Consider the following 22,343-nt stretch of genomic DNA (forward strand, 5'->3'; position numbering starts at 1 on the left):
ATATTTATTTTTCAATTTTTTTAGAAAATAGACTGAAGTGATCCTCAGCCTGATTCTGCGATTCAACCTAAGGCTCGGGGGCTACTCCATATGGAGCGCGAGTACTTCGCGCACCATATATGATCAAGATTTCGGGGCTTGAGCACCTCACAGTCTCGAAGCAAATGAAAATACTCGAAGGACTATTCGACGTATCTGAAGGAAGGACCAGAAGCAACCAGAAGGATGTTCTGACTGCCTGAAGTACTCGAAGATGCCCAACCAAGTACTGGACGCCTGCAGGACTCGGCTACGAAGAGCTCGGGGGCTTGTCAGACCCGGGGCAGCGGGACTGCTCATAGGCATAGAATGTTCTAGATTAAGGGATAGCTCATAGATGTACCTTACCTCTTTTGTAACTACTCGGATAGGCATAGAACTAGCTGCAATACAAAGAAAACTACCCGATCGTGTTGTAGTAGGACTCAAACTGTACTCGGCTAGGACTTTCCATGTAACCCTGTCCCCCCGGATATATAAGGGCGGGTAGGGACCCCCTCCAAACAATCATCTACACCTAAGACAATACAGACCACCACACAGGACGTAGGGTATTACGCAACTCGTGGCCTGAACCTGTCTAAATCTTTGTGTTCCTTGCACCATCGAGTTCCAGAGCCGTCGATCCTTACCTACAAACTCTACTGCTAAGGGTATCCCTGAGCAGGCTTGGCGGTAAATACCGACAACAGCTCTGGGGCCACGCCTGCCGAGCCCGGTCGCGCCTCCGTCCGCGTCGGGGCCACGCCGAGTCGCTGCCCGCTGGGCCTGGCCGCGCCTCCCGCGGCTCGCCGGGCCCCTGCTCCTCGCCGGTACCTGGCGGGGGCTCATCGGCCGGCACCCGCGAGGGAGGAAGGGAGGGGAATCGGAGGAGAGCTTGATGGAGAGATCTCGGTGCTGTGGAAGATGTCGAGGTAGGAAGAGAGAGAGAGATAAGGTCGAGGTCGGAGTTGGCTTTAGTCCCGGGTGGACATTCGAACCGGGAGTAAAAGGTTCCCTTTAATCCCCGGTGGAATCACCAGCCGGGACTAAAACATTTAGTCCCGGTTGGTGACTCCACCCGGAACTAAAAGTGACTATATTTAGTACCGGTTGGAATGTCCACCCGGGACAAAAGATCTTTTTTAACCCCCACCTGTTCTAGATTTTAGAACCGGGACTAAAGACTTTATTGGTCCCGATTTCAATCATAACCGGGACAAATGTGTAGGATCAAAAGACTGTTCTGTAGTAGTGTAGAGTACTATGGTACATCAGATGCATAATCTGAACAATAATAGTCGAGATCACCTACAAGTATCGCGAGATTACTGGAGCAAGGTGATCATTGGTCCAATGTGGACCTGACAGCAGCGTTCAAATCACAAAGGACAGAGCGAGGCCTTGTTTTGAAGGGATGGAGGAGGGTATGCAGCCATACAGACTCTTCTCAAATCTCAACTAGTCATGTTCGCTGCAGGATTCATGTCTTCCAGCCATGTTGCTCAAGCGGAGGTTCAGAACACTGCATTGGACAGGTGGGAGGCCTAAACTCAGAGGAAACGGGAAATTAGAAGAGGATAATCTCGACATCGCATTGGAGAGGAGGGTGAATATTTGAGTGAGGAAAGAAATCAGATGCAGATAGTTCAAACATCACAACACCGTCCAGTTTTACATGCACGACTCTTCAATGCAACGCATGGAAGAAGTAATACTACTACTAACCAAGCAGCAATGCAAACCGACAGTGACAGATGGGCATCACACTGTCGATACACCATTACTCGGCTTACACGCACACTCAAATAGTGTATGTCCACAGCACCAGCTATCTAGCTAACTAGTACTACATCCACAGTTCCCCCAGAAAAGATTATTCGGTGAGGGCCGGTGTGTGTTCACCAAGTATATTTAGGGGTAGAGTTCGATGACCGACATGAGCCCAAGAACCGACACAATTTTGTAGTCCGTGAATCCTGCTGTAGAGAAGATATCCTTCCACTCCTGCTCGTCACGCTCAGCCCCGTTGATAAACATGATGTGGAAATCAAAAAACACTTGTGCCTCTTTCAGGCGGTTTTTTCTTTTTTATATTTAAAAAAATTAAAATTTCAAAAATATATGTCGGTTTTGAAAAATTTCAAAAATATACCCCGGTCGCCCTATGGGGGGGCGACAGGGCTCAAATGTAATTTTTTTTAAATAAATTTGCAACGAAGTCCCTAGAGAAAAAAAAAGAGGGGAGCCTGTCGCCTGTTGGGGGGGCGACAGGCCCCTGTCGCCCACCCCAGGGGCGACAGGCCCCTGTCGCCCGTTAGGGGGGCGACAGGGTCCTGTGTGGCCAACAAAGCCTATTGAATTTCATAAAATTCCTCCAGCGTCCGAAGATTTATTGTGATATATTTGCAGAAGGATTTGGAAATCGAGTTCGAATTATCATGAAATTTACGGAAGGTGTCGGATGTCAATTTTGGTGGGCGATGCGGCCTCTAAAGGATGACACTAGAGAAACTACTTTTCATGTGATTTCGAACTATAAACTTTTTTGTCAGCGCGGATGTCTGGTAGATGCAGATTTCACAAACCTATAATGATTAGAAACTAAAAACGAGATCTCGAAGCAATTCGGACGATTTCGATTATCATTTATTTGTACTTATTAGTTACTTCTACCAATAGAGCTTAGAAGTTCGAAGCAATCTATTGGTAGAAGAAATCGAACTTCTAAGCTCTATTGGTAGAAGTAACTAATAAGTACAAATAAATGATAATCGAAATCGTCCGAATTGATTCGAGATCTCGTTTTTAGTTTCTAATCATTATAGGTTTGTGAAATCTGCATCCACCAGACATCCGCGCTGACAAAAAAGTTTATAGTTCGAAATCACATGAAAAGTAGTTTCTCTAGTGTCATCCTTTAGAGGCCGCATCGCCCACCAAAATTGACATCCGACACCTTCCGTAAATTTCATGATAATTCGAACTCGATTTCCAAATCCTTCTGCAAATATATCACAATAAATCTTCGGACGCTGGAGGAATTTTATGAAATTCAATAGGCTTTGTTGGCCACACAGGACCCTGTCGCCCCCCCAACGGGCGACAGGGGCCTGTCGCCCTTGGGGTGGGCGACAGGGGCCTGTCGCCCCCCCAACGGGCGACAGGCCCCCCTCTTTTTTTTCTCCAGGGACTTCGTTGCAAATTTGAAGAAAAAAAAATTACATTTGAGCCCTGTCGCCCCCCATAGGGCGACCGGGGTATATTTTTGAAATTTTCCAAAACCGACATATATTTTTGAAATTTTAATTTTTTTTAAATATAAAAAAGAAAAAACCGCCTCTTTCAGCTTAATGTGTTGTGGCCCATGTCCGAGCACCATGTCTATTATTACTATCTTTCCTCCCTCCTCCCGCGGAGCGACAGCTTGCTTGCATTTCTTCAGTATATTGACACACTCCTCATCACCCCAATCATGTAGAATCATCTGAAACAATTAAGCATCATGGTAGTTAGAATCAGATAGATAGATATATATGTACCATTACCAAAACTACATCTTAAAGTGTGTCGAGAAAAGAAAATATTTATTTATCTATTTATTTATATAGCAGGTACGGACCTTGAGAAAAATAACTTTTGCCGGTGGAATGCTCTCAAACATGTCACCCGGGACGTACTCCACGTTGTTGTCAGAGGGAGCGTCAGCGACAACTTGGGGGAGATCCAGCACGCTACACTTGATACGCGGGAATGCCGCGGCGATGGCAGCCGCTGCTCGGCCGAGCCCGCCGCCGACGTCGACCAGAGAGTCCACCCCATCAAACACCTCGCCGCACTCCTTGAGGAAGATGGGCATGAGGAAGCGGGTGTCCGCGGCGAGCGCCTTGTTCACCCGCTCGTTGAGGCCGGCGTCGTGGTCGGTGCGCTCCCAGATCATCTCGCCATACGCCACGGCGAACGGGGATGGTCCCGGCTTGTCCTGCCGGAACCATGCGATCATCCCCTTGACGAACGGGGAGACGAGGATGGGGTAGAGGTTGAGGCCCACGAGCGGCGCCAGGCCCGTCGCCGCCGGGCTCTCGCCGCCGCTGACGAGGAGGCAGGAGGCCGGCGTCATCCTGTAGACGACGGCGTCGCCGTGCCCGTCTGAGGACGCGCTGAAGGTGCCCGAGACGGCGAGCACGCGCATGAGGCGGCGCAGGGCGCGGAGCTTGCACGGGTGGATCCCGACCCCGGCGAGGATCTCGGGGAGCGTGGCGCTGCCGCCGCGGTGGTGGATGGCGTCGGCGACGCCGAGGTCCATGGCGACTCCGAGCGCGGCCGACGTGGCGTACCTGCCCACCTGGTGCCAGAGGTCGACTTGAGCTTGGAGCAGGTCCTGGCTGCTGTTGCTCCCAGTCACAGGGAGCGATGATGCCATCGTCTCTGGAGTGATGGTGGTGCCACACTGCCACTGCTGGCTGGCCAACGAACTCCTGTTTGCCCTATGGCTCTACTGGCTGGTTTGCCTGGATGCTTGGATACTATGGCGTTGCATGTATATATAGCGGTTCGATCTGTACTTGTAGTGACTGCTCGTGAATAATTCTGTTTGTTTTATGTCAACTTGCATGAGCGGGTTGTGACTGTCCACTTGCCCACCATGAGCGTTTCCAACTGCTATTTATTTAGCTAGCTAGATTTAATATAGTAAGAAAAAAATAAGAGAGAGAAATCACTAGCGATCAAATAGCTAATCTATTTAATGTAGTCCAAGAACACGTGAGATGAATATTTGGGTCTAATAGTATAAAATAGTCTTTGATTTTATCTCTCACCTCCATGTGAGCAGATTGTATATATAGTTAGCATAAGCTATGATCATTACGGACGTCCTAACCTTGTCGCAAACTAATTAAGTGAGATTGTAGCTGTCCGCTAATGTATTTATGTCGCTTGCTTCCATCCGGTGGTCTTAGAGCAAGAATAACAATTTAACCGGCTACTGGCTGAGAATATTGCAGCCTTCCTCTCAGCCCATTCATATAGTGGTTAGTTTGTTTATCATTAATATATGACCCACGTATCTTTTTCACAAAATTTTTTTGGTTCCTGTGTCGAAACTTGTTGTAAGCTTACAATCCGCTTCCTATTTCTTTCCTCTCTTCTTTTCTCTACCTTACATTTAATCTGTTTATAGCCTACTATAATACTTTATAATACTTGATTCCACTGGGATGGTAGAGAGATAAAAAAAAAGTAAAAATCACCTCGCCAGCGGTAGTTTCGTCGCTAGCTCACGGCACACTATCCGAGTTGCTGTATGAGCCGGTGTGAGATCGAGAGGATGGGAACTCGTGGTTAGAGGAACCTGGCGGCATCCGGTCCTGGGTTCGACTCCTCATGGGAGTGAATTTCAGGCTGAGGATAAAAAAATCCCCTCGCTGGCCCCGGTGCCAAAGCACTGTGTGTGGACGGCCCAGGTTCCCATGGGTAACGGCCCCGGTGTCAGGGCGGGGCCAGGGTTCGGGGATTTTCTCGGTCGGGAAAGCCGAGGCTTCTTCTGAAAGTCAATACCGGTGGGGCGGTCTTTCCCCACCCGGCCGAGTGAGATCGAGAGGATGGGAACTCGTTTTATGATTTATTTATTGTTTCTCGATTCCACATTTTATGACGATATCGTAGACTCCGTTGGAGGCGGCTAGTGGCGTACACGACGACCCACAAGGCCTGCAAAGTAATATATACTATTGTTGCTGTATACTCGCTGCTACTGCTTGATTTGTCTGCCCAATTCAATATACTCCTTATTGCTACTGAAAAATCAAATAAACTCCTAACAAAAAACAACAGAATTCAAAATGGCAGTTATGAAAGAATTATTGAAAATGGCAGTTACGCGACTGCTGTGCTGCCGGCGTCTCCATGGCGGCGCTGGAGCAGCGGTGGCACAAGGCGTCGGTCAGGCCCGCGAGCTCACCGCCGCTTGATACGAGGAGGCCATGCCGAGGAGTCGCCGAAGGTGTGGAAATCGAGAAGCAGCAGCCGAAGATGGTGAATCGACAATCGGGCGTGACAAATCCAAGTGGAAAGCCCTAGGGTTTTGCTTGTTGCTTGCGGCGGCCGGTGCTGGAGTTACAGCAAGAGTAATGATTAGTCTACTGCTTGCTGTAAGAATTTTTTAGCTCACTTTTTAACCTACTTATATAATAGTTTAATTCTCTACCATAAATATATGGTCTACTTATCTATCTCATACAATTTTTTTCGTTTTTTGTCGAAACTGGATGTTAGCTAACAGTTCATTTCCACTCTCTCATCTTCTTTCTCCTCTACTTTAGCATTTAACCTAATTTTAATCCACCATAATACATAATACTTGCTTTTAGCAGCACGGAAGTGTGAGGGAGTGAGGCGGTGACGCGTGGCGGCGGAACCGGGTGGAAGATTACGGTGGAAGGATGGGATGCAGATGGCAGAGGCATCGATGGTGGAAGGAGTTGCTGTGAGTTTTTTTTGCAGGTCTTGCGAGCTTGTCCTCTTGTCCATAGACTTTGGTAGTCTGCTCATCATTCTGCCACCAAAACTTAACCACCAAACTGTTTTAGCGGGTTGGTTAAGCGGGTTCATTTCAGAACCTGCCTGCCCTGCCTGCAATTTGAGTTATCTGTTTTAAATGGCGATACTAATCGGCCTGTCAGCCAAATTAGAGCGACATCGATTGTAACGAATATGATGACTAGATCTAAACGTTAACACTGGTGCACATCTTGGAGCTGATGTTCTTCGGGAAGATTCTCCTATGGAGCTTGTTTTCGCAAACCAAAGATTCTGCTCTGGACGACACCCCCAACGATTCTCCTCTGGACAGCTGGTCGAGTTCAAAGCACTGTCACAATTAATGAACTCATACCGAGATCCGTGTTGCGATATATTCCCTGTTTAGTCCAAACAGTATGCTACAGTAACTTCGAATGTTTGACCACTAATTAAAAGTATTAAATGACGATAACTGACAAAACTCATTTCATAACCCACGGATGAAATCACGAGACGAATCTAATGAACCTAATTATGTAATGATTAAGCAATATTGTACTACAGTAAACAACATTTAATGATAGATTAATTAGACTTAATAGATTTATCTCGCGATTTTCTGTCCATCCGTGTAATTAGTTTTATAATTAGTCTATATTCATTATTCAATACTTCTAATTAGTATTGCAAATGTTGCCAAAACTTTTTGCCCAAAATAAGACTGAACTAGACCTACAATGCTAGAGGTTTAGCATTGACAGGCCACGTTTGCCCCCACGAAAACCGAAAAAGTTCTCGAGCAAATACATTTGTCCAGTCTAACAGGCAGTTTCATGCATTTTCATATCACCTTAAGATGATATAACAAGTATTACATACAATAAGTTGTCTTATAAACTGTCTCATACTAATATATAATTTCATAATTTATGCATAGAAAAAATATATTATGAGTTGCATGGCAACAACAATTCATACAATGGTGAGAAAGTGGTCTCATAGTATTAAATTTTATTCTATGAGATGGTTGTTGTCGCTGCGGAAAATGGGTGACTACTAAACTACTCGATTGCTCATTTGTTGTGCGCTTGATCGGATATTGTCTAGCACGCAAAGACTCGAAGATTTAGACTGGTTCAGGCCGAATGTGCCCTACGTCCAGTATGGGGGTGGTGTTCTTGCTCTATTGCTCTCGAGCCCGGGTGCTCAAAGTTCAGAGGAGAGCTTACAAGCTGGTCAAGGAGTGTCGAACCTCTAGGAGTCCAATCCTTTCCTACGTGGGAGGCTTTCCTTTTTATAGTCCAAGGTGGGGGCCTCATTTACATATATTTAGCGCTTTGTCTTGGCACCGTCGAGGTGTCCTTCGTCCTTGTCAGTCGTCGGGGCTCACTCGGTCAGTCGGGAGTGGGGTGTCTTGATCCTGGTTGGTTTTCTTAGGCAACGGGTTGTCCAGGCGCTGTCCTATCCTTGGCCAGTCGGGACGGCCTGGTCACTCGGACGGGCGCTCGGGATCATCTCCAGTCTTATCTTCGTAGGCCTATGTCCCTTATCTGCAGGGCTACCTTGCGTCTCTCTCGCGTAGCCCCTGTCCGTAGGACAGCACGCCCCATGAGGGGTGCCTTACCGAGGTCAGACAGGGGGTGTCCGGTCACACCCGCTGGCGTAATGGAGTGGCACGCAGGGGCAACCATCATTACGGCGAGGGAGGGGACGTCCGTTGACGCCCTCTCCCGTAGTGTCGTGGGGCCCGCGTGGGCGGAGCTGTCCCTCTGTCAGGGAGCCCTGTAGCCTATGACTACACCGTAAGATAAAGAGAGCTGGCGTCGTGGCGTCTGTACGGGGGCCTGTCTTGGCCGGCACGCCTGTCAGGGTGGGCGGCATCCTTGGAGCGCATGGCCCGGGTTGTCCGGCATGGCTGTACCCGGTGCGCCAGGTCGGGGGACTTCCACGTGTCCCGGGAGGTCGGGCTGCCGGCTACGTTGGCTTAGAAACGAAGGCAGCCGCCCAGGCGGGCTGGTAGGCCGCGTCGCGCCCGGCCCAGGGAGCTTGTTGGGCTTTCCTTCATATGAGTCAGATCCGTTAGGGGCCCTGGGTTTACACCCCGTCAGTTGTCTTGCAAAATAACCACCTTATTCTCTCTCATCCCTCTCTCTCCCACCTAATAAAAAATTCTATGTGAACTTGTATTAGATGACCTATGAGACTGCTGATATGTAGCAATGTACTTGCCCAACAAAGAGGTTTAGCAATGGAATGACTAAACTAACCTGCTGCAATGCTAGAGGTTTAGCAGGAAAAACGTAACATTAGTTAATGATATTGTTTAATTATTGGTCATCGTTGGGGTACATGATTGTTAAATAACTTAACATGTGTTATATTACGTGCGTGCATGAGATTGAGAAATTAAGATAAGGGCCTGTTTAGTTGCCAAAAAAATGTTGGCAAATTTTTTGGCAATTTTTACATCACTCATTAGGAGTATTAAACATATACTAATTATAAAACTAATTACACGGATGCACAGTAAATCGCGAAACAAACCTAATGAGAGTAGTTAGAGGGTAATTAATCCATGATTAGTAGATAATTATTATAGGATAACTGTTGCAAATTATTGATTAAGTATGCTCATTAAATTCGTCTCGCAATTTACAGCCCATCAGTGTAATAAGTTATTTTTTTTGTCTATTTTTAATACTTTATGCATGTAAGATTCTCTTTAATAATATAATGGGTGAAAATTTTTGAATGGAGAACTAAACAGGGCCAAAGACGAGAGAACAAAAAAAAAAACAGGACCCCTAGCTGAACATGCATGGAAAAGGTAATTCGGTTCAAATTTGGCCCTTGTTTAGCTGCAAAGTTCAAAATTTCAAAATTATCACATCAAAAGAGAATTTTACATGCATGAAGTATTAAATCTAGATGAAATGAAAAATGAATTGCATGGTTTGCTTGTAAATTATAAGATGAATCTAATGAGCCTAATTAGACTATAATTAGAAGCTAAATTGCTACAGTAATTACTACAGTGCACATGTGCTAATGATAGATTAATTAGTTTTGATAAATTCGTCTCGTAGTTTACAGATGAGTTCTGTAATTAGTTTTGTAATTAGTCTACGTTTAATCCCTCAAATGTAAAAAGATGCCATTTCAAAAAGTTTAGGGAATCGGGTTTCTTAACAAGAGGTCCCTCCTCCTCGCTCGAGAGCAATTCACGCTGCGCTCCTCGCTCGGGAGCGATTCACGCCGGAAAAGCTGCCTCCCTGCTCAGCACTGAATTCACTCCCCCAGTCCACCATGAGAGCGGCAAAAGGGAAACGGCCTTGTTGTGCACTCGATAGAGCCTGGAAGCACCTACTGGCAAGTGGACCTCATAATGCTACTGCCCCACCGTCAGCTGCTATAACTCAAGCAGCAATATTCTACTCTGAATTTATGGAAGGGGGCTCGCTATTCCATCAGCAAACCAATCCATCAATTCCTCATCTCACTGGACGGTGGGTCTTTCATGAAGATGGCCCCACTGGCAGGGATAGGGGTGATTGTGCAGGTTGTACAGATGGGGAAAAAAGAGGAGGGCGGTGGATAGGATGATAGAGTCGTGGAGCACTCCGTCCGTAGCCAATCCATCGTCATCTCCTCAGATTCGCCTGCAGCCCCCTCACCGGCGTGTTCCATCCCGTCCGAGCAGGGGAGCAAGCCGCGCTGTCCGCTGCCGAGCGTGCCCTCCCTCCTTTCTCTGCTGCGCGGCGACGCGCCACTCCCGTACAGGCATGCGCCCCCTCCCTCTACGTGCTGATACTGAGTCTGTCTCATCGGAGCAGTTGGCCGAGCCCGTGCCATCCCGTCGGCGCCTACCTGCCCTCGCAGCAGCCCTACGACGGTCGCCGAGATAAGTATACCTCCCCTTCCTCCCCTGCCTATCCCCCTCCCTCCACTGTCTTTCCCATCTCGCCCAAGCCCAAAACCTAGCAGCAGCTTTGATTTGCTCTGTTCTTCCCTCTGCTTCCCGCACCAGAACGTAGAGATTTGTGTGCTTCGCGCCTTTCTTTTGCTTCCGTTTCTCTCTCCTACTCTGTGCTGTTCGGCTTACTAATTTTCCCTAGGAGTAATTGCTGCTTCTTGGGTTTTTGCCTTGGCCTAATCTGCAAGGTTTCCATATGCTTTGCTGTAGGTTTCCATATACATCATTTTTTATATGTATTGTAGCCTTCTTTCATTTAAACAGATAAAGGGTGTAGAGGCAGATGACCTCTTATATCTGCAGGAGACTACTTAAGTTAAACTTTTTAATAAAAAATGAGGTTCCTGTCTATAACATAGTTATCCGGTTAGCAGCATAAAAAATAAGGTTCCTGTCTAGAACATAGTTATCCGGTTAGCAGCCTACTCAAAGCGCATAGCCAGACCTTTTCCTATGTACCAAATTCATTCAAAACTAATTGCATACACGCTAGGAAAGGAAAGGTAAGTAGGCACTATAAAAATGCACAATCAGATTGATGTAATTCGGCAAGATAATTAGAGGTAGGAATGTTTGGAGATCTTATAATAGTTGCAGAAAAGTGTTTGCGCTTAATTTTTACGAAAGATAGCTTGGTTACACCCTTACTCAAACTGCGGTTGCAACGTCAACAGATACACCACAGAAGAATGATGACACAACTTTTGCTAAGGTAAACTGTGATATTTTGCTTCATGGTCCTGCTCTATCATATCGGCTACTGCTAATCCAAGAGTTTTGTGATAGAGCTACTAGGAGTTTAGCCATATCCAACCATATTCCATCTATGTCATATTTTGCTTCATCTTTCTGCTCTATCCTGTAGACTAATGCTAATCTAAAGGACTTCAAGGATGGAGCTGCTAATTCAGCAACTAAGATAGAAAAGACTAACACAAGGAAAAGGTCTGACTTACCAACATAGATTTGTTTTTGCATAACATATTAAATAATCTCATGTCTAACGTGTCCAATTTTTAGGTCCCGCCCCTCACCTAGCAAGAAAATTGCTAGAAAATTATTGCTTGATAAAGACAATGAAGATGGAGATGATGACTGTGTTCATGACACTCCCAAGCCTAGGTATGCTCTTGCTAAAAACCTCAAATAAAACAAATAGATCAGCTACAGATAGCTACACACGGCTATGTCCAATTTATCCATTTGCTGCATCACGATATTATAATTTCTTATCAACCGAAGAATCTTTCTGCACCTAGCCTTGCAAAAACCTTTTTTATTTAGGTGCTCTTACCATGTTTCCATATTCTCCTACTTACAATACATATCACCCATGCTATTTTCTTCATTGATCTTTGGATATCATACTAGCTGTTTTCCTCACATATGATATTTGCTATTTTCTTTATGCCCTATAAAAATTGCCGTTATATCTGTGTAAGATAGCTACTTGTCGCTGTAAACAACTTCAATTGTTGCTTCATCTTATCTTCAGCTATGTCAAAACTGACGGCTGTTCTCGATAACTGTATTTACAGTTCCAGCGCCGATGCTTAGAAGGAAGACGCAGATCAGCTCATTTTGTGTTCTCACAGTTGCAGCCATACCTAGGCCTACGTCTGCTAAATTGCTACTACATGCAATATATTCAGCTATTTTATAACCTGATGCGCAGCATTAATTAACTCTCTTTTGGATATTTTTATGGCTGCAAACTATGTTATTTCCTCTTTAATTATTAGCACTCGCTTTTGTTTGGATTAGCATTCTAAGCTACCTACTAAAATGTTTGGTAGCTACTAATGCTGATCCTCAATTGTGTGTAATATATATATGGCTTGACAGAACGTATCGGCTGCACATGCCATTCAATCAATAGTACTGTCACCAATGTTAACATATTTATTTGCATGAGACACTAGCTATGTATTGCCTGTCGTTCAAAGCGTTGCTGTGCTGGACTCCTAATTTTCGATTAGCTAGGTCACAATGTGTATGCAAGCGTGGTTGCTACTATATTTTGTTGCTGTATTTCTATATTTTCATTTGAAATTTTATGCTGTGTTTACTTTATATATATATATATATATATATATATATATATATATATATTTTTATTAGGAATCAAGAAACTGATGATATGATGATAGAGCGCGCAACGCGCGCATCATGTTCTAGTCAACTAAACAAGGCCCTGCAGGCAGCGCGTGCAGCTTGCAGCATGCAGCGGCAGCAGGGTGCAGGACTGCAGGCAACCAGCAGCAGCAGCAGAAAAATTAACTCAAAAAATAAGGGCAAAAGGGACATTATATGTTTCAAATAGTTGTCGCACCTAAACTTTAGTTTATAGATCCAAACACCTTAGTCATCTAAATTTTAGTTGTATAAACTTTAGTCCGATCTAAATTTGCTAGCTCAGCTCGCTTACGGTTCCAGCCTCCACCGATCACTCGAGATCGAGAGATGGTCTCCCTGGGCCTCGCTCGATCGAACCAGCTTTTTTGGTTCCGGCCAGCAACGAGCTGCTGACATGGCGGTGCGGGAGAGCGGCGCGCGGAAGGGGACCGTGCCGGCGGTCGGCGGATGCATGCCGTTGGGCGCGAGAGCCTGATTCTACGCCGGGAACGGAACGGAAGGAAGCGGATCGGCGTGGACGATGACGACGACGGGGCAGCGCCCGATTCTACGCGAGGCAAGGACGACGCCCATGGCTGGTGCCCGTTTTCCACCGCACGAGTCAAGCGCAGCTGCGACGCGCGCACTCCGTGGGCGACAAGGTGTCGACCTTCCATTCGCGAACAGTCCATTCGCAAACAGCAAGCACCAAGCAGAGTCTCCTGTTGGCCTCTCTCTCTCTCTCTCTCTCTCTCTCTCTCTCTCTCTCATCTCTACGGACTGGGAGTACGAGCGCACTCAAGCCAGAAAGTCCGATCCCTCTCGCACTTCTCGCTCTGCAAGCTCGGTACGGTACGGTAATTTGAATGGACACTGGACAAGGGCATGGCGTCGGACACCTACAAATACCGGGACCATGCTCTGCAGCCTAAGACACAAGCTAAGCTATCTGGCAGCGGAGTAGCGGACAACGGAGCTAGCTAGCGAAATGGCGCCCAGGAGCCTTGCCCTCCTCGCCGCCCTCCTCGTCGTAGCCGCCGCCGCCGGCCAGGTGCGCGGTGGCATGCCGGCGCCGGTGGGCGTGAGTCCCCTGGTTGGCTACGAAATCATCTACGGCAGAGTGCCGTGCCGCAACGGGAGCTTCATCGACGGAAATGCGGGCCCGCCGTTTCCCAGTACGGACTTGCTATATATATACTGATATACATATCTTTATAAGTACATATATATATATAAAAGATTATCTCACGGCCAGACGCCACCGTGGAGCTGGTGTGCCGCGACGACCCCGCCGTCAGGGTGCTCAACATGACGACGGACGCCGCCGGCCGCTTCGGCGTCTACACGGTCAAGATCCCCAACATCAACGTCGTGCTCCACGACGCGCTGCACCACTGGTGCAGGGTGGTGGTGATCACCCCGCTGGCCGCCTGCGACGAGTCCCTGGCCGGCGTCGCCGGGAGGCTGACCGCGCCGCTGAAGCAGGCGTCGCCACGAGTGCCCATCGGCCTCGGGCTCGGCTACACGCTCGTCTTCATCGTCGGGCACTTCTCCGTAGTCTAGATGATGATGGTACGGTCCTCGATCGGCTGGATCGGAGGTGCATGCAGGCCGCGAACGCGACGGCAATTAAGTAGCTACGAATAAATAAATCAGCATGATGCAGCAATAATTCGAAGTAGTACAACCTTTGAATTATCACATCTCATCACATGTACAAAGTACTTAATAACAACCTATCCGGCCGTACAGTATCGATTGCGTGCTACTAATCACATACATATTATTGTGTACTGCTCGAATGATAGATGTTCATCGAGACAATCATAAGTACTATTTCAAAAAGTACTAGCATTTTTTTAAAAAAAAATCCAACTGCTAGCAACTCATAGCTCGATCAGATCGAGTAAGAATTGTGATGAGGGTTTGAGCATCCCTGGCCTTAGGATGTTCAATCAATGTTTATTAGTAGCATCTTGGACCAATATATAACATTTAAATGATACTCCCTCCGTATCGTTTTAAATGTCGTCCACAGTTCAATAAAAAAGATCCAAAATAGATGTCGTTTATAGTGTAGGCATGAGTGATTGGTCATTTTTGCCCTCCTCCTCTTCGTCTGCTCCTGGAAAGCCTCCGCCCTCGTGCTTGGATACCTCCGCCGCCTCCCGTCGATTTGATGCTTCCGGCCGCTTCCACCTCTCCCCATCCACCTCCGCCTATCCCATGGCTGCCTCCAATTTATTCCCACGTGTTTCTAGATCTTGCAGCACCCGGCGACGTCGACGATGGGCACCGCCGGAGAGGCAAGCAACGACCAGGCGGAGCATGAGGAGCAGGCCGAGGGCGCTTTTCATGCTGGCGCTGGCGCTGCTCTGCGTGTCTGCGCGCTTCCAGGGCGCCTCAAGCCAGCATCCAGCATCTGAGATTTGGACTCAATTGGAAAGACGAAGCACAGGCTTGGACTCAATTCACTGAGACTTCTGCTTTTATCTTCCTTTGACTTCCTGACAAAATTATGGTTCAAAGGATTTCTGAAATGACATACGAATTGACAACAAAAAGATCAATTGAGCCACACTAGAAACAAAAGAAAGGTCAAGAAAGTTCAGGTTTAGGTTCTTGGTTCAGGTTCAGAAAGTTCAGAGTTTTTTTGGTTCTTGGTTCAGGCTGCAACAGAGAAGAATGCTTATGAAGCTTTGACCTATGAAAGCTCTACATATTATGCTTATGAAGCTTTGACCTATGAAAGCTCTACATATTATGGCAAATAACGGGAGGAAATCATTACCTTCCATTTCTTAGAAGCATCTATAAATATTGTTACCTGCAACAACAGACTTTAGCTGTATCAGGTAAAACTGGTAGAGATCAATTAGGCAATTGATACATTAAAATAGACTTGCCACCTATACTGAATCGGCAGCTTGGAGAAAGAATGATTAGCAGTGGCCATAAAATTCCAGTACTTCTAAGTGAAGCACCACTACCAGATCCACTGCACATACCAAAGTAAGGTTCACGTTAAATCTTATTCACATCAAAGCAACATATATCTAATTCAAAAGCAAGACTTCCAGTTTGACATTATAATTTGAAACAGCTTGCTCATACAGCTAGTAAATACTCCCAAGACCAGTATCAATATAGCAATATAATATTGGTAGTGCTCATAACAAATGTTAAAAATCACACTTTGCAGTTTAACACTGCCTTTGCCGGTCCCAAGCCCGGATGAGAAAATGTGGAGGGAACTGCAGCTATGGTGCTGAGATTGACATTTCTTGAACTAACTTGCCTTGAACTAAGTTAGTGAATCAGGCTACAGTCATTCACATCACAACCACGAGTTTCTCTTTCAGCTGCAGTCACTCACATTACAACCACGAGTTTCTCTTTTAGGACTACCATTAATCCAGGAACAACAGAAGTTAATCCAGGAATAGAAAAAAAATTAAGTTGATAAATTGCACTGTGGCAAAAACATCGAGCCACCAATAGTAGCAGCAGGAATTATTCACAAAATTACACCATAAATGACACAAACTATTTGATAAACTGCACAAATCATTCTTCGTTTAACTGAGCCATAGCAGCTTCGACCAAAGGCGCATCACAACGCAGCTGCAAAGGAAGACGCCCTTCTCTTTCAAGCATGCCTTTTCTGATATGTGGGACATCATATTCGTTGCCTCCACCAATTTGCATAACTTCTTTCATGCATCCTTGGAGAGTTAAAAAGATTTTGTTTGATTGGCCAACATCATAATTTTCGAAAGCCTGCTTCATAGGATGAAGACGTCAGTTCATAATACTGAAAAAGTGCAAGTTACTGAATTTACAAGACAAAACCAATGGTAAAAGAAGTTGATAATTACCGTGTTAACAGCGGCTACAAGTTCTTCGGTTGTTTTAGCAGTTGTTTTGTACTGTATAGACTGGATAGAATTGAAGAAACCAAGATCCAGTACGTTCAAATCTGGTGAATTTGCTGGCTGGCAAACAAGCCTTATGTCAAACCCATCTTGCTTAGCGGCCTCACAAAACTGTTTGTCATTAGGCGAAAGATGAGGCTTAGCATTATCTTGCTGTATATAAATAGGCTTGTTGGCATCTTCATGTGGCCACTTAGCTCGGATAGCTGGCAGAACCTTCTCAATCATGAACTCTCTAATAGTTTCCTTTTTAATCGACTCAATTGGTTTCATTTCTATGGTCCCAGCTGGGCGATTGATACTTGATCTTCTGGCAGGCACATATGTCACAAATGGGAAGCAACCGATTTTTCCATCGAAGGTGCAATTCTTATTAGAGTCAAATCTTGGTCGGCCAAGAACAGTCAAAATCTGAATCTTTGGAATGTAATTCTTGTTCTTGCATGTCCTTGCAAGTTGTCCTTCATCTGCACCTTTATAATATCGCAATGTCTTCCTGGTGATGTAGTACCATTTCTCATCAATAAAGACATAATCAAACAACCCTTTGAACATTGGATCGTGTGGTGCACTCCTTGGGTCAATCATCGATAAACACCACCTTAGACGATCCTTCTTGTTCTTCTCAGTCAAGTACGGCTTTATTGTGTTGGATACACGTTTTATCACACCTTGTTTTTTCATTCTCTGAATCTTGCCTTTACTGACACCTAAGTGTTTAGCCACATCAGCTATTGTTGCGCGACTTGACACAGGAATATCTCGAAGCTTTGAAACATCCACCACTTTGTTCTTTCTACCGCATCGTTTCTTTTCATTACCAACATCAACTACAAGGCCTTGGTCTATACAACTTTTTCCTTTTTTCCAAATACGTTGGACTGTACGAAGAGGTACCGAGAATTGTATTGACACTTCCTTTGTATCATTGCCCTTCAGATTACCGTTTCTTGCCCTTCCAAGCAAAGTTTCAAATATTACTCTCCGTCTCATGTCATCAAGTACTAGCTTCCTGCGGGCATTCTCTTGAACAAGCTGATCATCCACATTCTCTTGACTAAGCTGAGTGTCCCCATTCTCTTGACCGAGCTGATTATCCCCATTCTCTTCACCAAGCTGATTATCCCCATTCTCTTGACTGAGCTGATTGTCCCCATTCTCTTGACCGAGCTGATTGTCCCCATTCTCTTGACCAAGATGATTATCTCTGTTCTCTTGACTGCTATCTCCTGGTGTCATATTTAAATCAATTTCACCCATCACTCTTTGGCCTTGACCATATGGAGTATCACATGTTGAAGTAGATGGCGATGTCTCATGCCTAACCGATGGGGACCTCAACCATGGTGCCAGAAGTTGGGTCCTTGGCGATAGCATCATTCGGCTCAATGGAAAAGGTGGCATGACCACACAAGGAGATTTTCTCTTCTTGCTCTTTTGTCCTCCTCCCTCTTGAACATTTATGTCCCCTAGTGCAATCCTGCAAGTTGGCACAGTAAATAATCTTGCAAGTTGCTCAGTTGTGCTAGTGTAACTCTAGCACTACTAATGCCAACCAGTGCACATATCCATACAGAGTTCCCAGGTGCAAATTTCACATAATCTACTCCAACGCACAAGAAAGTTCAGGTTCAGGTTCTGTTGGTTCTTGTTTCAGAAAGTTCAGAGTTCTCTTGGTTCTTACTCCAATGCACATGAAGCTCAGAGACTACCTCGGCGAGGGAGAAGTTGAACCTTGGCGCATATGCCGGTGCCTTCCCGACAATGTAGACCGGTGCGACGACGCCGCCGCATCTACCCGTGTGGCCAAGGCGGCAAGGCGTGATAGGCGGTACTGTAGAGGAAGACCGGATCCACAGATGCTAAGCCATGACGAAGGACCAGCGGCGGCGTAGGGCTCCGACGAGGCCGTGGCATGGAGAAGTTCGGACAGGGCAGCCGTGGGGAGGAGCTCGGATGGGGTGGCCGATTGGAGCAGCTTGGATGAAGCGGCCACGGGGAGCACCTCGGATGGGCCGACCGCGGGGAGCAGCTCCGACGAGCCGGCGGTGGGAGCACCAGGCGACCACTCACCTTGTGGTGCCATTCTCCACCCGACGCAGGCGGCGGCCGCCGGTAGCAGCACGAAACAGATCCGAGCAACAGAAACAGAGGACACTACCGTGGGGCTGATTGGAGCAAGGGTATCAATGGAATTTCACAGGTTTTTTATTTTTCCTATAGCTGTCGGAAACGACATTTAAAATGATACGGAGGGAGTAATTAGTAGCATCTTGGATCAATAGACTGCGGCTCTCATATGGGCTGCAGATGGAAAGCAGGGGCGGAAGGTATAGAGAAATTGAGGGAGGAGGTGCGGCACTTCGTAGGAATAGAAAATATGTTTGATTTTCAAGCAAATATGATCAAAGTTTAAAGGTAATAGCTAGCTTTTTTATTTGATTTTTTGTGGGTGTGTCCGCAACCACAACTCATAACCTAGCTCCGCCCCTAAAAGTTGAGTAATGGGGGAGAGAATCATAACTTTGGGAGGATTGCAGCTAGTTTGGCTACTCCAGTCAGGGCGATCGAGTTGTACTCAATGCTAAATGAGAAGGCCGAGACGGCAGTGTCCCTGAAAATTTGGGTTCGCGAGCCCCATGGATGCAACCATCATCATCATGCTAAACCACTAACACTAGTGCAGCAATACAACGGTGCTGAAAAAGCAGGACCTGAAAATGGGGGCGGCAACGGCTGTCACGGTGGAGCAAGCACTTGCCGACATCACTTACGGTGGCCTCGCCAAAATTAGAGGCACCGTTCTCGCGATTTCCGTGGTGCAGAGCTGGTCCAGATTAGCGCGACTGGTTCCAAAAGGCAGCAAAAGGTTCATAATTCAGATTCACTGAAGAGGTCTTGATCACAAAAGCAGGATTTTTCCGTGGTGCGTGGCACTACGGTTGTTCATACTAACTTTTGATGATGCCGACAAGCTGAGAATTCCCAAACCAAACAGCTGGTTTTCATTCACCTGATCAAGCGGAGGTAGGGTGTTATGATCACGCAGGATCTAAGACTCGGATTCAAGGAGGAAGAAGCAGAATCGAGAGAGGGAGGGAAGAACCAGAGAAGAAACCAGAGGAAGAAGAAAGAAGAATGATAGGGGAACGTTGTTCTGAATCTCTGAATCGTTATCGCGTTCGCCAGTCATTCGCCGGTTTTAACCAACACCCTCAGGCGGTTACATCGAAAACAGGCCAAGCCCAAATACAAGACCAAGTTGGCCCAATAGAGATGTTTGAAGTACTCCCGCTCACAGAGTCGTGACATTCCCCCCGGGGTTAACTTCAAGCTTGTCCGCAAGCTGAGAACTGGGGAAACGGCGACGTAAATCCTGTTCCTCTTCCCAGGTCGCCAATTCTGAAGGGAGGAATGACCACTGTACCAGGCATTGCTTGACTGTAGAAGCGCCGCGTTTGACCATCCGGACATCCAGGACCGACTCTGGTTGAAGGAGCTCCAATGGGTTTGTAGAGATGGATGTCAGATCAGAATTGACATCGACAGAGGGAGGAATGTGCTGCTTGAGTTGGGACACATGGACAACTGGGTGGATCTTGGCATATGGAGGAAGATCCATCTTGTAAGCAACATTACCAACTCGCTGTAGCACCCTGAATGGCCCAAAGAAACGAAATGCCAATTTCTGATTGCTCCGATTAGCCACTGAAGTCTGAATGTAAGGCTGGAGTTTGAGATACACAAGATCACCCACGGCAAATGTGCGTTCAAAGCGATGCTTGTCAGCCTGATGCTTCATTCTTTGCTGTGCCCTCAGCAGTTGCTGATGAATAAGACGAGACAGTAACTCCCTTTCCTGAAGCCAGATCTCCAAGTCTAATGCTGAGCACATCTGTAAGTTAGTGATCCCAAAGTGTCTAGGAGAATGACCATAGAGAACCTCAAATGGAGATCGACCCAAAGCAGAATGGTAAGATGTGTTGTACCAAAATTCAGCAAGTGGTAACCATTGACTCCACTGTTTGGGACAGGAGTTGACTGTGCATCGGCAAAAATGTTTCCAAGCACTAATTAAGTCTTTCAGTCTGACCATCAGTTTGTGGGTGGTATGAGGAACTCATTGCCAGTTGGGTGTTAGTTAACTTGAACAGCTCTTCCACACTGTACTAGTAAATATTATGTCTCGATCTGAAATGATGGTCTTGGGCAGGCCGTGGAGCTTATAGATGTTAGCTAAATATAGTTGGGCCACTTGCAAAGCAGTGAAGGGGTGTGCTAAAGCCAGGAAATGTCCATATTTTGAGAACTTATCAACAACCACCAAAATAGTGTTGTACCTGTTGGATTGAGGAAGACCTCGATGAAATCCATACTAACCACTGTCCAGGGTTGTGTAGGAACTGGGAAAGGTTCAAGCAGACCAGGGAGTTTGACATGTTCAACCTTGGCCTGCTGATAGGTTTGACATGACTTGACAAAATTCTGAATGCAGAGTTTCAGTTTAGGACAAGCAAAAAGCTGTTTAATTCTGGAATAAGTTGCTTGAACTCCAGAATGACCCCCTATGCCACTGTTGTGTAATGCCTGCATGACATGTTGTTGAGCTAACTCATTATGGCCTAGCCAAACTCTTCCCTTGTACCTGATGACACCATTATGCAGAGTATAATTGTTGAAAGTTCCATTGGACAAGACCAACTGCTGAAGCAACTGATTATCCTGAGGGTCATCTGAATAGCCTGTCACTAGTCTTTCTAGCCAAACAGGAGCAGTCTCAGATATAGCACATAAGGAATTTTCAGTGGGGCACCTGGATAAGGCATCAGCAGCTGCATTGGTTATTCCTTGCTTGTACACAATACTGAAAGAAAGATCCATCAATTTAAGCACAGCCTTTTGTTGAAGTTTAGTGGTTGCTTTCTGCTCTGTGAGGAACAATAAGCTTTTGTGGTCAGTTCTAATCACAAAAGGTTTGTGCTGCAAATAACATCTCCATTTATCCACTGCCAACAGAATTGCCATACATTCTTTTTCATATGTGGATAATCCCTGATTTCGTCCACTGAGGGGTTTGCTTAAGTAAGCAATGGGGTGACCCTCCTGCATGAGGACAGCACCAAAACCTGAATCACTAGCATCTGTTTCAAGTATAAAGGATATGCTGAAGTCAGGTAGAGTCAGAACTGGTGCTTGGATCAAGGCCTGCTTCAACAATTGAAGAGCTGTCTCAGTAATAGGAGTCCAGACAAATGGTGTGCCTTTTGTCAATAGCGGAGTCAAGGGCTTGCAGATCATTCCATAGTTTTTGATGAATTTTCTGTAGTATCCAGTGAGTCCCAAGAAACCTCTCAGTTCCTTCACAGTGGTTGGGGTTGGCCAGTGCTGGACTGCCAAGACTTTTGATGGCTCAGTGGACACACCTTTGCTGGATATGATATGACCAGATATTCAATACTTTGTGAGGCAAAAACACATTTAGACCTTTTGATCAAGAACTGGTTATCCCTGATAATCTGGAACACTTGATTAAGGTGTTGCACATGTTGGTCTAATGTTTTGCTATACACTAGGATGACATCCATAAACACCAAGACACACTGTCTCATGAGGGGAGCAAAAATTGTGTTCATGAGACTCTGAAAAGAAGCTGGAGCATTAGTGAGACCGAAGGGCATAACCAAAAACTCATATAGGCCACTATGAGTTCTAAACGCTGTCTTAGGCTCATCTCCCATGGCAATGCATATCTGATGGTAGCCTGAACAAAAATCCAATTT

General features: G+C 46.1%; 2 protein-coding genes across 2 annotated transcripts; one reads left to right on the top strand and one right to left on the bottom strand.

The window, feature by feature from the left end:
* Nucleotides 1-1,640: 1,640 nt before the first annotated feature.
* LOC120691622 (5-pentadecatrienyl resorcinol O-methyltransferase-like) lies at nucleotides 1,641-4,515 on the bottom strand. Its single transcript, XM_039974766.1, has 3 exons — nucleotides 3,641-4,515; nucleotides 3,359-3,505; nucleotides 1,641-2,085 (listed from the first exon to the last, which is right to left on the bottom strand). Exons 1-3 carry the CDS (start codon nucleotides 4,439-4,441, stop codon nucleotides 1,933-1,935), a joined length of 1,101 nt encoding a protein of 366 aa, XP_039830700.1. The 5' UTR covers nucleotides 4,442-4,515; the 3' UTR covers nucleotides 1,641-1,932.
* A 9,062-nt stretch (nucleotides 4,516-13,577) lies between these two features.
* On the top strand, nucleotides 13,578-14,379 carry LOC120692303 (phylloplanin-like). Its single transcript, XM_039975570.1, has 2 exons — nucleotides 13,578-13,803; nucleotides 13,884-14,379. Exons 1-2 carry the CDS (start codon nucleotides 13,617-13,619, stop codon nucleotides 14,189-14,191), a joined length of 495 nt encoding a protein of 164 aa, XP_039831504.1. The 5' UTR covers nucleotides 13,578-13,616; the 3' UTR covers nucleotides 14,192-14,379.
* Nucleotides 14,380-22,343: the final 7,964 nt, after the last annotated feature.

This window comes from Panicum virgatum, chromosome 9N, assembly GCF_016808335.1.
Source record: "Panicum virgatum strain AP13 chromosome 9N, P.virgatum_v5, whole genome shotgun sequence".
NCBI classification, from domain to species: domain Eukaryota; kingdom Viridiplantae; phylum Streptophyta; class Magnoliopsida; order Poales; family Poaceae; genus Panicum; species Panicum virgatum.